The following is a 15,566-nucleotide window of genomic DNA, read 5'->3' on the forward strand; positions in this document are numbered from 1 at the left end:
CAAACTTTGGTCTTCAATAGTAATATAATATAACGTAATGCAATGTGATAAATATAGTATAGTATAGAATAGTATTGTATAGTATAGTGTAGTATTATGTTATATAATATAATATAAATTAATAAAATATAATTTAATTTAAAATATTATACAAAATCATTGGAATTACTTTTTTAAGGTGCAGAATGTGTGTTAGAGAATGTGCATTCAAATTTTTAAGATGAATTAAAAACTTCCACAATTGGCCAGATATTTACCACATGTACAGATTTTGTATTTTGCAAACAGAATTTATAGAAAGGCACAGATTATATGTCTGATGTGCTAGCAGTAGATGTGATTTACTGTATATTTAACTGCCATATATTCTCTTCACCACCATTAGTGAACACTAATATTACATTTTTCAACTTTGGCGTCATTATGCAAACAGTCATTTTGAGCACTTTTTTAAACTGGTGAATGCGGGAAAATTGCTCAAAAAAAATTAATCTGTTCTGTCCCTTCACAAAGAATTGATACAAAGATAAGCGGATAACAAAAGGGAGAAAAGCATTCATATTTGCAACATTGAAAATATTTGTATTTAGGAAAGAAAGGCTGCATCATTCTAATCATCTGGTGATCTTCTTAACAGGTCCAAACAGTGGTAGTGAAGACACCCTCGTCTCTTATTCTCCTCTCCCCTCCACTGAAAGCAGGAGTCCTCACCGCGGCAGCCCCCAGCCCCCCACCCGCCGTTCTCTGCTCCTGCCCCCTCGCGGCTCGCCCGTGGGTGAGTGACACCACCCGCACCTCATTTGTTCCCTGATGTTGTGTTGATGCTTTAATGGGATTAGCACATGTTTGTCTAATTATCATAAATTTAGTTGCCTGATGTTTTTCTCTGACAGTGAAGAATTTATTAGCATGAAGCCACATGGATGAATAGAATAGATATTTAGCATTTGCATACAAAAAAGATCATTAATGGCTTTTTTTGCATCGGTTTAATATTTTGTCTTAAAATGTGTTGAATGTGCAAACCTAACATTTTTAGAAGAAATCTACGCTTTGCTTATTTAGAGCCAAAAACATAAACTTATGCTCAATGTTAATGTTCAACAAATGTGGAAGTCTCTATGTAGTCAGATTGTACATGTGTTGAGAAGAATAGATGCACAGGTCATTTCTTTGACATTAATGCTTTGCATGACAGTTCAACAGCTAGAGACCAAATTTACGTATTCATTTAGCAGACTTCTTTATCTGAAGTGACTTACTAATGACAGAGCATTTAATATTATGTCCATTAAAAAAAAAAAATGAAGGTAAATGTTAAATCTGCCACTTTTGTATTGTAACGTTGTGTTCCCTAAAATTAAGATGGGTGTGAGGTCCCCTAGTGGCTGAACTGTACAATGCGTTATAGTACTTAAAGGTATACTTCACCTTAGATTAAAAATTCTGTCATCATTTAAAAACCTGTATATGACTCTTCAGTGAAACACAAAATCAGATATTTTGAGAAATGAGTGGTTTTCTGTGTATACAATGGAAGTAAATTGGGTCAATGTTGTTTGCTTACCAAAGGTCTTCAAAATATATTTTGGTTTTTGCAGAAGAAAGAATTTTCATTTGAGGTGAACTATTTCTTTAATGCTACTGTAAAATCTTTGGGAATGGAAAACAAGAAATAGTGCACAAAGTGCGCCACCTAGTGGGCATGTTTTACACTAGCATTTACTTGAATGTTTTGAACATTTTCTTATGTTCTTACATATTACATGCAAATTCATGAAATATTTGATCAGTAAATGTATTTGTTTGTAATTAGTTATCACGTGTTATAATGGCACACATAAATGTATGTTCATTTCTCATTTAGGCTCTAGAAGAGACTTTCAGAGAGATGAAATCACACGCCCCATTGTTTGGTCTCCGAAGAGGTTTGCTGTGATCTCTCCCAAGCCTCAGTCCCCTGGTAAGTGTGTGTTTGTGCGTATGAGTGATGTCTTTTTTCTGCCCGGCTCCTGCTTCCCCTCCCACTGTCATTATGCAGACGTCATTAACCCGATTGAGGCTGCTATTTGTTGTCATAGTAACACTGTGAAGACTAAAGACTTCCATTAGGAAATTTGCTAGTTATTCTCCCTGCCAATCCTTCCCAACTAATGAAGGATAAATTGACCTCAAGATTTAAATGAACATCAGACTTTTCCCATTAATATTCTCGAGTCATTATTTCTGTCAGTTTTGTAATTATCTCTGAAATACACAAATCAAAATAATGTTTGTATAAAGAGAATATTAAAAAATAAAAAGCATTATAGAAATTGCATTAGAAAGAGCGCAAAAAATAAGGATTGTTTAATGCTACACATATGAATTACTGAATTACTGATACTGTTATCATGTACTGTTCTCATCACTGAACATTAGCCTATGATATATGTGTTTTCAAGGGATGAAGAAGCAAGCAATTCCTACTGAATGTCTTATCTGAACATTATTTTGATGACATATACAATCTTCATACAGTTATAAATGTCAATAACTTCAATAATTTACAGTAGCCTGGAGGAAACATAACGCATAAAAACTTCTGTTCATTCACGCATCCCCACTGTAATTTAAAATAACATTGAAAACCTGAACATTTCCAGTACATATTTCACAACAAAATCAAAAGAACAAACTTCTACTTTTTCATAAAACATTTTCTTTGACAAATGTGACGCTGGACCACAAAACCAGTCATAAGGGTCAATTTTTCGAATTGAAATATATGAATCACGAATAAATAAGCATTCCACCTTATGTATGATTTCTTAGGATAGGACAATATTTAGCAGAGATACAAATATTTGAAAATCTGGAATCTGAGGGTGCAAAACAAATAAAAATATTGAGAAAATCGCCTTTAAAGTTGTTCATTAGATAGCAGACTATTGCTAAGAAGAAACGGGTTTGTTTTAACACTATTGGGCTACTGCTGTAGTGACATTGTGGACAGTAGATGAACCCGAATAACCCGAATTGTTAAACCAAAACAGAGTATTGTATATATCAGTATAATTAATTTGAACTCTACGGGAACACGTCATGGTCTTTCCTGATATAATCATTGCGAATTCCATTTCAATACAAAGAACAGAAGAGTAAAGCATTGATTTTAATAATAAGGCTACCAAAGGACCCTTAGTGAAAGGACTCGAACCTTGTGCTTGTGGGCTGGTTTTTCTTAACAGAAATTAGTGATGTGATAACAAAACCATACGCTGACGCTCCAGTTTTGTTCGTTCACAGGTATATTCGTTGGCTACAACATTGCATAATATTTTCAACAAAAAAGCAAAGCATATAATATTAGCTTGTTCTAAAATAGTCACAAAATGGTAATTAATAAACAACAACTATATCTAAGTGCACCAATGGGAGAAGTAAAGGCTAATGCACTACAAACATTTTTTTAAGAAGCTGTTTTGTATTTAAACGGTAAAATTGGAAGTTTTTATATTGAATAATTGTATTAGCACACCTTCTAAACTGTTAAGCCCCCCCTTAGCACCTCCAATAAAAAGTCCTGGTCCCGCAACTGTTTGTGACACAGTTTAACCCAACCAGTTTCTGATAAGGATTTGTGTACCAAACAGATCCCAAATGGAATATCTTAGTTGTTTATGTGTCATTCTTGCAGTGCGTCAGAAGTCATGTGTGGCTCGTCTGGGTGGGCGTGTGGAGGGTGTGGATGCTGAGAGGGAACGGCTGATGGTGCAGAAGCTGAGAGAGCGATGTGAGGATCAGGCCAAGCAGCTGATCTCCCTGCAGGATGAGCTCCGAAAGTCCTCACGGTGTCTGGATGTGTTCACCATCACTACACAACACTTCTGCCTGAAGGTAATGTGCCCAAAAATATGACATCATGAGAGTTGTAGAATCCCACACAAGAATGTGTGTATTTGTGGCTTTAAGAAGCCTACACCGCGGTTTATTTCAGGATCTTTAGGTGCAGGTTTAAGTCATTCTAATTAAAAGGTGTTGATATGGGTTTTTTATGAATTGATTATATAAACACTTATAATCCACTAGTTTCAAAGTAAATTTCAGTGGATTTATGAAGCTGGCAGCGCTAGGGGTGGGCTAAGAGGGTTGATGCCCCGTTTGTTTCAGTAAAGCCCCGAATGTTTTATTACCATGCCGTGTACGAATCACTTAGGGACCGTTTTCTTTTTGCGTCTTTTGTGTATATACCCATGGGCAAACGTGAGTGGGTGCTTCTTCTTGGAACAAGTATTGAGAGTGTAAATAAATGCTGCTTCCCCAGCAGCTTCTGTGGCGTAGTGAGTAAGACCTGTGACAAGTAGAATTGACGCTACATATGAGCGCAAGATCAAATCCACCTTATGTCGAACTACATTCACATCACATATCAGTTCATACAGCCATTTATTTTAAACAAAATGAAGTGTATATATAAGTTTATAATAAAGTGTATGTTGTGGTTAAGGGTAGTAGAAAGGTTTTATTAGTTGTCATCTATTTACTAGTTTTAATACATATAATCATTACACTCTTGTTATAATTGTATAATTTATATTGTACAACATTACTTGTTCACCTGCTGTGTCGAAACAGAATGAGGTTTAATTTATATGAGCTCCTCAATATCCATCTACACTGATCAAAATTATAAACGCAACACTTTTGTTGTTGCCCCCATTTATCATTAGCTTAACACAATCAATGAACACAAAAGGCCTATTTCTCTTAGATAAAATGTATTTTTAAGTAACACCAACTTAAACAAGACAGTGGTTGCTAAAATGCTTTTTAAAATTAAATGTCAGTTTATAAAATTCTCAATTACAATTAAAAGCAAGAGCTGATTTTACCTGTAGCATCTCCAATAAAATGCCTTTTGAGTAAAACAGCATTTATGCTAATTTTCTTTAAACTTAACCTTAGCCTAAGCGAATGCTCTACCCTTCAGGAGAATGGTAACTTCTTAAAACAACTAACAATACCAACACCCTGATAAAAATCCACAAAAGAACACTGATATTTCTACGTTAACTCTAATTATCCAGTACCATGCAATGGAGATCCTCAACAATGCTATACTTTGATACAACACGCATCAGTCATGTAACCTGAACTGTAATAGATTAAGTAAATGATTAAAGAAGAACAAATTTCTTTTTACGCTTTTCAAACACTTGATACATGGAGTTTGAACTTGTTTATGTATGTTACATGGTTTGGGAGGAGTCTTGAAATCTGGAACTCAATCGGTGTTGAAGAATTAAGTTATCTAGCCAATTATTTTGAGTTAGTCCAACTTAAATATTGTAGTAAACACATAAACACAGATTTTAAGGTAAAAATTATACGCAATATTAAGATAAAGTAATTATCAACATTGTTAAGTCAGCACCTCTCAAGCATCGACCTTAAAAGTTTTAATTATACTAAAATCATCCCCACAACCAACATGTCCCTGATGGGATCTTTGTCTTGATGTTCACTTTTACTTTAATTGGATTGGAAACCTGATTTTTAAAGCAATATTTTCTATTGCAAGATCTGTTTAATATATAAATGAATTCTCCAAGACATGAGCAAGATTTAACAGAGTTATACTTTTAAATTTCCCAAATGAAGAGATCTCATCAATGTCTTAAACTGAGCTCAGATTTGCCAAGACTGAAAACAAAAGTCAATATTATTGAATGTTTCAATACAAACTCATCACATAATTTCTCAGTAAATTTACCCAAATCCAGATTATTTTACCTCAATCATTCATTTTACAACTCCACTCAATTCATGAATCTCATACGCAATTTTTGTTGATATTTAAATGAAACACAACTCTGTTAAATCTCCTGAGCCATAAAAGAGCAATATCTGAGCAATAATATTTACCTCTGGGATAGTTTTTGTGTCGTACATTATTAACAAGCTCATTTTATTCTATTGTGCTTCTGATTTGTGGATGATTTGTGTGCAAAGGTGTGTCTATTCCCAGTGGACACTTGTATCACACGATACATGCGTGTAGTTAGGCATATTGATCCTCCACAATATCTCCATCATTTACCCCTCCTCCTCCTCCTGTCAGCCCTGCGTGTGTGTGTGTGTGTGTGTGTGTGTGTGAGAAAGAGAGAGAAGCTTGGGGGTCGTATGAAGAATCATCAGTAAAAACGCAGTCTCATGCCGTTCGCTGGTGCTGCATTTAGGTTATGACATTAAACACAGGGTGAGGTAAGAACATTTACTGAGCGATTTAGCTTTTTTCCTCCCCATTCTCTCTTTCTCTCTCTCTTGCGGTGTGTTTATAGTATTCCCCCGACAGGTTTTTATGAAGCTGTGTTCAGCTCTAGCATGGGCCAGTGTTGCTGTAATGACTCTTGGTTTCTTTCGCTCTCTGCATGCTGTTCGGAGACTACGGTAATACGTGGGGTGTGATTGTATGTGTGTATTAAGATGCTCTGTGACTTGTTTGCTAAGGTTGAATCAGTAATGGGTTTTATCTAATTTTGCAGTCTTTTGTGTACTGTCTGATAAGATTGATTGCATGTGTTGTTCGTGGACATAAACATGTGCTTGCACGGTGAGTGAACACACCCAACCCTGATCACTGACACTTGGTGGACCAGACCTGATGTAATCTTATCTTTCATTTGCCTTTCATTTTCATTGAACTCTTATCATATATCTATGGGATATAAAAATTATCCAAAAAATACATGTGTCCATGCAAAACTTGCTACCACAAAGCTAGGATGTTGTTGCCACGGTGTTGCCATGCGGTTGCTTAGGTGTTCTGAGGTAACCGTGGCGTTGCTAGGTCGTTGCTTAAGTAGTGATAGCTCATTGATGTGAGGTGGTTATGGTGTTCTGAGTGGTTGCCAAGGCATTACCATGCAATCATTGGGGTGTTCTGAGTGGTGGTTAAGGCATTGCCATGCAATCGTTAGAGTGTTCTGAGACGTTGCTAAGGCATTGCCATGCAGTCGTTAGGGTGACGTTGCTAAGGCATTGCCATGCAGTCGTTAGAGTGTTCTGAGACGTTGCTAAGGCATTGCCATGCAGTCGTTAGGGTGACGTTGCTAAGGCATTGCCATGCAGTCGTTAGGGTGTTCTGAGACGTTGCTAAGGCATTGCCATGCAGTCGTTAGGGTGTTCTGAGACGTTGCTAAGGCATTGCCATGCAGTCGTTAGGGTGACGTTGCTAAGGCATTGCCATGCAGTCGTTAGTGTGTTCTGAGACGTTGCTATGGCATTGCCATGCAGTCGTTAGAGTGTTCTGAGACGTTGCTAAGGCATTGCCATGCAGTCGTTAGGGTGTTCTGAGACGTTGCTAAGGCATTGCCATGCAGTCGTTAGTGTGTTTTGAGACGTTGCTAAGGCATTACCATGCAGTCGTTAGAGTGTTCTGAGACGTTGCTAAGGCATTGCCATGCAGTCGTTAGGGTGTTCTGAGACGTTGCTAAGGCATTGCCATGCAGTCGTTAGGGTGTTCTGAGACGTTGCTAAGGCATTGCCATGCAGTCGTTAGGGTGACGTTGCTATGGCATTGCCATGCAGTCGTTAGGGTGTTCTGAGACGTTGCTAAGGCATTGCCATGCAGTCGTTAGGGTGTTCTGAGACGTTGCTAAGGCATTGCCATGCAATCGTTAGAGTGTTCTGAGACGTTGCTAAGGCATTGCCATGCAGTCGTTAGGGTGACGTTGCTAAGGCATTGCCATGCAGTCGTTAGAGTGTTCTGAGACGTTTCTAAGGCATTGCCATGCAGTCGTTAGGGTGACGTTGCTAAGGCATTGCCATGCAGTCGTTAGGGTGTTCTGAGACGTTGCTAAGGCATTGCCATGCAGTCGTTAGGGTGTTCTGAGACGTTGCTAAGGCATTGCCATGCAGTCGTTAGGGTGACGTTGCTATGGCATTGCCATGCAGTCGTTAGGGTGTTCTGAGACGTTGCTAAGGCATTGCCATGCAGTCGTTAGGGTGTTCTGAGACGTTGCTAAGGCATTGCCATGCAGTCGTTAGAGTGTTCTGAGACGTTGCTAAGGCATTGCCATGCAGTCGTTAGGGTGACATTGCTAAGGCATTGCCATGCAGTCGTTAGGGTGTTCTGAGACGTTGCTAAGGCATTGCCATGCAGTCGTTAGGGTGTTCTGAGACGTTGCTAAGGCATTGCCATGCAGTCGTTAGAGTGTTCTGAGACGTTGCTAAGGCATTGCCATGCAGTCGTTAGGGTGACATTGCTAAGGCATTGCCATGCAGTCGTTAGAGTGTTCTGAGACGTTGCTAAGGCATTGCCATGCAGTCGTTAGGGTGTTCTGAGACGTTGCTAAGGCATTGCCATGCAGTCGTTAGGGTGTTCTGAGACGTTGCTAAGGCATTGCCATGCAGTCGTTAGGGTGACGTTGCTATGGCATTGCCATGCAGTCGTTAGGGTGTTCTGAGACGTTGCTAAGGCATTGCCATGCAGTCGTTAGGGTGTTCTGAGACGTTGCTAAGGCATTGCCATGCAGTCGTTAGAGTGTTCTGAGACGTTGCTAAGGCATTGCCATGCAGTCGTTAGGGTGACGTTGCTAAGGCATTGCCATGCAGTCGTTAGGGTGTTCTGAGACGTTGCTAAGGCATTGCCATGCAGTCGTTAGGGTGTTCTGAGACGTTGCCAAGGCATTGCCATGCAGTCGTTAGGGTGACGTTGCTAAGGCATTGCCATGCAGTCGTTAGAGTGTTCTGAGACGTTGCTAAGGCATTGCCATGCAGTCGTTAGGGTGACCTTGCTAAGGCATTGCCATGCAGTCGTTAGAGTGTTCTGAGACGTTGCTAAGGCATTGCCATGCAGTCGTTAGAGTGTTCTGAGACGTTGCTAAGGCATTGCCATGCAGTCGTTAGGGTGACGTTGCTAAGGCATTGCCATGCAGTCGTTAGTGTGTTCTGAGACGTTGCTATGGCATTGCCATGCAGTCGTTAGAGTGTTCTGAGACGTTGCTAAGGCATTGCCATGCAGTCGTTAGGGTGTTCTGAGACGTTGCTAAGGCATTGCCATGCAGTCGTTAGTGTGTTTTGAGACGTTGCTAAGGCATTACCATGCAGTCGTTAGAGTGTTCTGAGACGTTGCTAAGGCATTGCCATGCAGTCGTTTGGGCGACGTTGCTAAGGCATTGCCATGCAGTCGTTAGAGTGTTCTGAGACGTTGCTAAGGCATTGCCATGCAGTCGTTAGAGTGTTCTGAGACGTTGCTAAGGCATTGCCATGCAGTCGTTAGGGTGACGTTGCTAAGGCATTGCCATGCAGTCGTTAGGGTGTTCTGAGACGTTGCTAAGGCATTGCCATGCAGTCGTTAGGGTGTTCTGAGACGTTGCTAAGGCATTGCCATGCAGTCGTTAGAGTGTTCTGAGACGTTGCTAAGGCATTGCCATGCAGTCGTTAGGGTGACGTTGCTAAGGCATTGCCATGCAGTCGTTAGGGTGACGTTGCTAAGGCATTGCCATGCAGTCGTTAGGGTGTTCTGAGACGTTGCTAAGGCATTGCCATGCAGTCGTTAGGGTGTTCTGAGACGTTGCTAAGGCATTGCCATGCAGTCGTTAGAGTGTTCTGAGACGTTGCTAAGGCATTGCCATGCAGTCGTTAGAGTGTTCTGAGACGTTGCTAAGGCATTGCCATGCAGTCGTTTGGGCGACGTTGCTAAGGCATTGCCATGCAGTCGTTAGAGTGTTCTGAGACGTTGCTAAGGCATTGCCATGCAGTCGTTAGGGTGTTCTGAGACGTTGCTAAGGCATTGCCATGCAGTCGTAAGAGTGTTCTGAGACGTTGCTAAGGCACTGCCATGCAGTCTGTAGCAAACTTCATTAAAAGGAAGGAAGGAGTCGGGAACCGGAAGACATTCTAAACATTTAATAAATTAATATAACAGCCGGCGGCCCCTCACGGACGACCGCCGGCGAACATAACATGAACGTAAATATAAATAAAAACATAACATAAGTTCGGGCCCGGTCCTCTCTCTTCGACGGTCCGGTCGCTCGTTCCTTTTATATGCTCCCATCTCCTACGTGATTCGAGGCCGGTGTGCGCACAGCTGGCGCTAATTCACAATTACTCACCGGACTCGAACCACGGTCTCGCCCCGCCTACTCTACTACACAGTCGTTAGGGTGAGGTTGCTAAGGCATTGCCATGCAGTCTTTAGGGTGTTCTGAGACATTGTTAAGGCATTGCCATGCAGTCGTTAGTGTGTTCTGAGACGTTGTTAAGGCATTACCATGCAGTCGTTAGAGTGTTCTGAGACGTTGCTAAGGCATTGCCTGTTTTAACTATTTTAGCAAGAAAATTTATGTTTAACGCATCTTTTGTGATCTGTGCTATAGGTGTGGCGGGGTGTAACAGTGTTTTAGATTTATGTTTTGTCTGAGACAGTATAGGCGGGATTAAGTCATTGAGACAGTTATTGAGCAGATAAGCTTACCGTGGTGAAGAACAAGTCAGGTTTGTATTTAGGGAAGACTTCTCTGGGATTCTCAAAATATGAAAACTGATTGGGAGAGGGACATGATGACACTCCAGGGCATTTATGAGGTCATGGTTTCTTGACAAGTATGGTGTTAGAAATAAAAAGGTCAAATGAAAGCATCATTTTAAGTACTGGAGCAGAGGTTAAGTATAAGTATTTAGTGTCTTTTTATGTTTTAATGTGTTTTAAAAGTGGTTCTTATTCCCAAAAAGTAAGTCATTTACCATTTGCCTTCTCTTAAAAGTAAATATTTCTTATAAAACAATGCTTGAAACTGCAACATTTCCACTGGGTTGTTTACTTTTTATTAATAGTTTGTGCAACACACAGATTTTTCTGATGTGCTGGTCTGTAGTGAGACACAGAAAGGTTACTTTGCAAATTGGGCGGCCATGAGAATTATTATAAATGCAATCACTTTCAAAAAAATTATACACGTTTTTGTTTTACATGGACTATGGACGAAGAACCTTGGACAGCCACATAAATACTATTTGAATAAGGCACCTGTCTGTGCCATCGTACATCTGTACCATGATACTGCAATGACATTTTATAAAGATGATGTCTGTACCTGTTATGTTTTTTTAAGCCTTGGAATGGTGCACTCAGCAGACATTCAAGGCTTCAACGCTGCTTTTTTAAACTGCTGACTCATGCTGTAAAGCTCATGAGATCACCTTATTAACAGTAAATAGAGATACAGCTTGTAGAATGTTGTCCTTATGCTGTAATGAAACATGTCAGGTGTGTGTATACAGTATATTTAACTATTTATCCATAAGACAGTATCATTGGCATTTTTGTTATGTTTAGAATAGATTAAGAATAGGCCTAGTGTCTAATAATATAACTGTGTATATTTAAGTTAATTTAGGTTAATATTAGTTTGTATTATTATTTTATTGTATAATAATTTTATTAAATAAACGATTTGTAAAATTTAGTTGTATGTTAATTATTTTAGATAAACAATTTGTAGAATGGGTCTTGTAGTTTTTAGGCATTTAAAGAAACCAGATGGGACATCGCAGTCTAAATATTGAAGAGACAAGTTGCGTAGTATGCGCAGAAACATTTGTTAATGTTGCAAGGTTGTGGGTTCGATCCCATGGGATTGCATATGCCTAAGTATAAATGTATAGGATAATACAATGTAAGTCGCTTTGGATAAAAGCGTCTGCCAAATGCATAAATGTAAATGTAAATGTAGTTTACAATTTGTTGTTCAGGTCACTGTACCCTATTAATGTGTGTCATTTTTTGTGTGTTTCAGAGCGAGAGTGCTGCAGTGAAAGAGAGGGAGTTATCCCTGCAGTTAGCCAGGTTCAGGGATGAAGTGGGTAAGTTGTCACAGATCTGTGATGTCTGCTCACTTTTAAATTACACATATGCATGACCCAATATTTTTATCAATATTTAATAACCACCACTATAGCAACCACACAAAACAACTAAGCAACTAATTAAAAGGGATGCATCGAATATTCTGCTGAAAATGTCAAAACAGCATAAACGGGCGAATAAGTGAAATGGCCGAATAAATTTTACAGAACATAATGTGTGATATGATCAAGCAACCAGAGCAGAGACAGCTAGAGATGCTTTATAAATATAGCAAACGTATCGGGCAGTGTGTGGAGCAAAGCACAGAAATTGACGCGCCGAAGTAAATTTCTGAATGAAATCATCTTTACTGGTCGGTAACTTTTGTAATTCAGACTCGAGCGGGCGGTCTGATAGGAGCGCTGCTGCTTATGACATACTTTGACATCATACAGTGGTCGCGTGCACACAGTTCCCTGTACTAATCAACATGTCAAAGTATGTTCTGTGCATCCCGGCCACGAGTGCACCTACTGAGAGAACAGAAACAGTCAGCTTTTGTGGTCGGAGTCTGGAGGAGCGAAATGGTTGTCCGTCAGAATTGCAGCATGGACGTTTTTTTTCTTTAAATCATTTTGCAGTGTAGCCTATAGCAATTCAACAGTTTTCGTTTATTCATAATTTTAGCTTATAATGTTGAAAGACACTTTTTAATGAAGTGTTTTGTTGTAGGGGGGTACAGAACATTCTTTCAGCAGTTAGATTTAGGCCTAATATGGCCATTCAAGAAGTGAGAGGGCTCATTTTTTTTTTTAATTTTGTTTTGCTAAATTTTATTTAAGTAATATTGTATTATATTGAATTCAAGCCAAAATATAAAAAGCACATTTTGACCATTCAGTTTATGCAATAGTGAAAAAATTGGCTGAATAAATAGAAGAAAGCGAAAAGCAATGTTCAGTATTCAGTTCATTTCAGTTTATCCCTACAAATTAATGCAGTAACATTGCTTCTGAGACACATCAATGTCTGTGAAAAGATGTTGCGATCAAATAGGCTGATAGAAATTCATAATCAGGTGAAACTAAAAACCGGTTGCGCATCACCACACACATCCTGACATGCTTCCTCATATCTCCTCCGCCCCAGTGGTCAGTGTTCAGAGGTGGGAGCGTCTGCAGGGTGAGAAGGTTCAGCTGGAGCAGAGTTTTGAGCGGGAGCTGAAGGGACTCCAAGAGGAGCAACAGAAGGAGCTCAAGGCTTTGCAGGAGAGACTTCTAGAGGAGCACAGCGCTGTGATACAGCGACTCCGCCAGGAGCAGAGGAGCCACCTGGAGCTTCTCCGCACCCAGCACCAGGAACAGGTGAGAGCAGGAAGTATCAGGACGTCCATTTACACTCCTTGAAAATGCTTTTATTTTTTTAGCATCAATCACAACAGAGTGCAGGATGTGACAGATCAGTGAGATCTTCTCAAAATCTCTCAGGAGGTACTTAAAACACGGGGACAAGTTTGTTTATATCTTTATCTCGATATTATTAATATGAGCACACGGGTGATTGAGCAAAGTTTTTCTTCGCTCAGGGCTGGAAAATGTTTGAAACAGTTGAGGAACAGCATAAGGGTTTGGGAACATTTGTATCAAACTCCCTGTTAGAGCTTCTGGGGTGTAAGCACTCTAAACACTAGTGAGACACTAGAGACAACTTCCTACTTGTATTACATACATAGATCCCAATAGTTTTACCACAATTATTGTATGGCTTCAGAACAATAATTGATAAATTTACAATAGGTTTCAGAGTTACAGCTGCTTGAATAAAATTCAATATTAACTCGTATTTAATTGATAAATAATTGTTTTGGATCAAAATTGTTCAACGTTATCATGCAGTGACACTGAATTGCCCCCTTGTATGTGTTTGCAGTAAAGTAAAAGAGGCTGTGCTTTGTTGGAATAAATCACATCTTAAAGGGATAGTTCACCCAAAAAGGAAATTTCTGTTATTATTTACTCACAGATCTTGTTGCACCAGGCAGATCATTCCACATAAGTGGAAACGATCCTGAGTAGGTATGTGAGAGAGATTGATTACTTTATGGAACGGCACCACAAGACGTCGTTCGTTTGCAGAGCGTAAGGATCTGGCGGGTACATACATCTACATTAGCGAGTGAAGATTAGGGGGTGCCGAACCAGTGTTGGTCTTGTAGGCCTAGAGCAGAGCTTTGAATTTGATGTGAGCGACTATAGGGAGTCAATGTAACTTAATGAAGAGAGGAGTGACGTGTGCTCTCTTCGGTTCATTGAAGATAACTCTTGCCGCTGCATTCTGGATAATCTGTAGAGGTTTGGTTGTGCAAGCTGGAAGTCCAGCCAGTAGCGCATTGCAGTAGTCCAGTCTGGACAAGACAAGAGCCTGGACTAGGAGTTGCGTCCTAGTCCAAACATATAAAGTACAGACGCAATGTGAGGAAAAATTGCGCAGTAAAAGTACCGATATAGCACCAAAAATGTACTCAAGTTATAGTCATAATACACTGTATTAAAACTACTTAAAAATGTACAATTCCTGAAAAAAACTAGTATTTGTTACTTTCCCCCACTGAGTAAATGGGGGATGAGATCTATTTGGTTAGACATTCTTTCAAATTTCTTCCTTTGTGTTTGTTTAGCAGAACAACTTATAGAAACAATTTATACATATTCGGAACAAGCTGTGTGTGAGTAAATGATGACAAAATGTATATTTTTGGGTGAACTATCCCTTTAAGGGAGTTGCTAGGCAACCCCTTTACCCGTGACTTATTCACGATACAGCACGATCTCTCATAATTTATTACTTTTATAAAACCGCAAGCACACATCACAAATATCAAAGCCAAACAAATATCTATAACTGCAACTTTCATGTAGAATAATCACATAAAGTCTTCCTTCTGCTGGAAAAAAATCGTCCCTGATCGACTGTTAATAGCAACAAAACGGTATGTTTACGCTGCTAAGGGTGGTTGCTATGGGAGCTGCGCAATGATACACAAAATCATTAAGTGAATTTTCATCAGCGTTTCTTGATGATGGTTTCAGCAACTTTTTTAGCAACTTCCTGTAAAGCTTTTCAAAACAACAGTGGGTTATAACCGGTGTGTTTTATGTCAAATAATAGAATCTGAAAATATTTAGAGGTTTTGTTAACCAAAGACCTTGTTGCAGACATTTAACCAAAATCCCATTCAAAAACCACATTGACTTTGGGGGAAGTGCTTAAATGCTAACTCGCTACTGGTTTTTGCATACAAAAACGCATCCTGCTTGCGAAACTCTACTGTAAATAAATCACTGCTACAGTATCGACCAATCAGAATCAAGGACTGGAACTAACTGTTAAATTAAAACTGTGTAATCTGACAGCAGTTGTTTAATGTTAGATCGAGGAGATGAGTGAAAGTCATGAGACGGCCCTCACAGAGATGGAAGCGACTCATAGTGCGGCTCTGGCTACTCTACAAGAGGAACATAACAGAACCGTCAAGAGTGAGTCTTGCTAACAAACCAACCCCTCACACCTCAAGATATTAAACTGCCATTATCATTGCTGAGAAGCAAACATAAAATAATAGAATGCCTTCCAACCTCTATTACGTTTATTCATTTGTCAGTTCATAAAGTTTGTACATTTTTTTATTCATTTATTAATCCTGTAATTTCTATAGATAAAATTGGTTTGC

The 15,566-nt window shown here is 39.4% G+C and overlaps 1 protein-coding gene across 2 annotated transcripts in view; it reads left to right on the forward strand.

Annotated features, from left to right (window-relative positions):
* mtus2b (microtubule associated tumor suppressor candidate 2b) overlaps positions 1 to 15,566 on the forward strand; it is a 54,121-nt gene that overhangs the window by 32,633 nt on the left and 5,922 nt on the right. For both annotated transcript variants that reach the window (XM_056757110.1, XM_056757111.1), the window contains exons 5-10: positions 638 to 775; positions 1,868 to 1,963; positions 3,680 to 3,879; positions 11,787 to 11,853; positions 12,986 to 13,200; positions 15,267 to 15,372. In XM_056757110.1, coding sequence (XP_056613088.1) covers positions 638 to 775; positions 1,868 to 1,963; positions 3,680 to 3,879; positions 11,787 to 11,853; positions 12,986 to 13,200; positions 15,267 to 15,372 — 822 coding nt within the window. The remainder of the gene's footprint in view (positions 1 to 637; positions 776 to 1,867; positions 1,964 to 3,679; positions 3,880 to 11,786; positions 11,854 to 12,985; positions 13,201 to 15,266; positions 15,373 to 15,566) is intronic.

The sequence above is a fragment of the Triplophysa dalaica genome, chromosome 9, assembly GCF_015846415.1.
Source record: "Triplophysa dalaica isolate WHDGS20190420 chromosome 9, ASM1584641v1, whole genome shotgun sequence".
In the NCBI taxonomy this organism is placed as follows: Eukaryota; Metazoa; Chordata; class Actinopteri; order Cypriniformes; family Nemacheilidae; genus Triplophysa; species Triplophysa dalaica.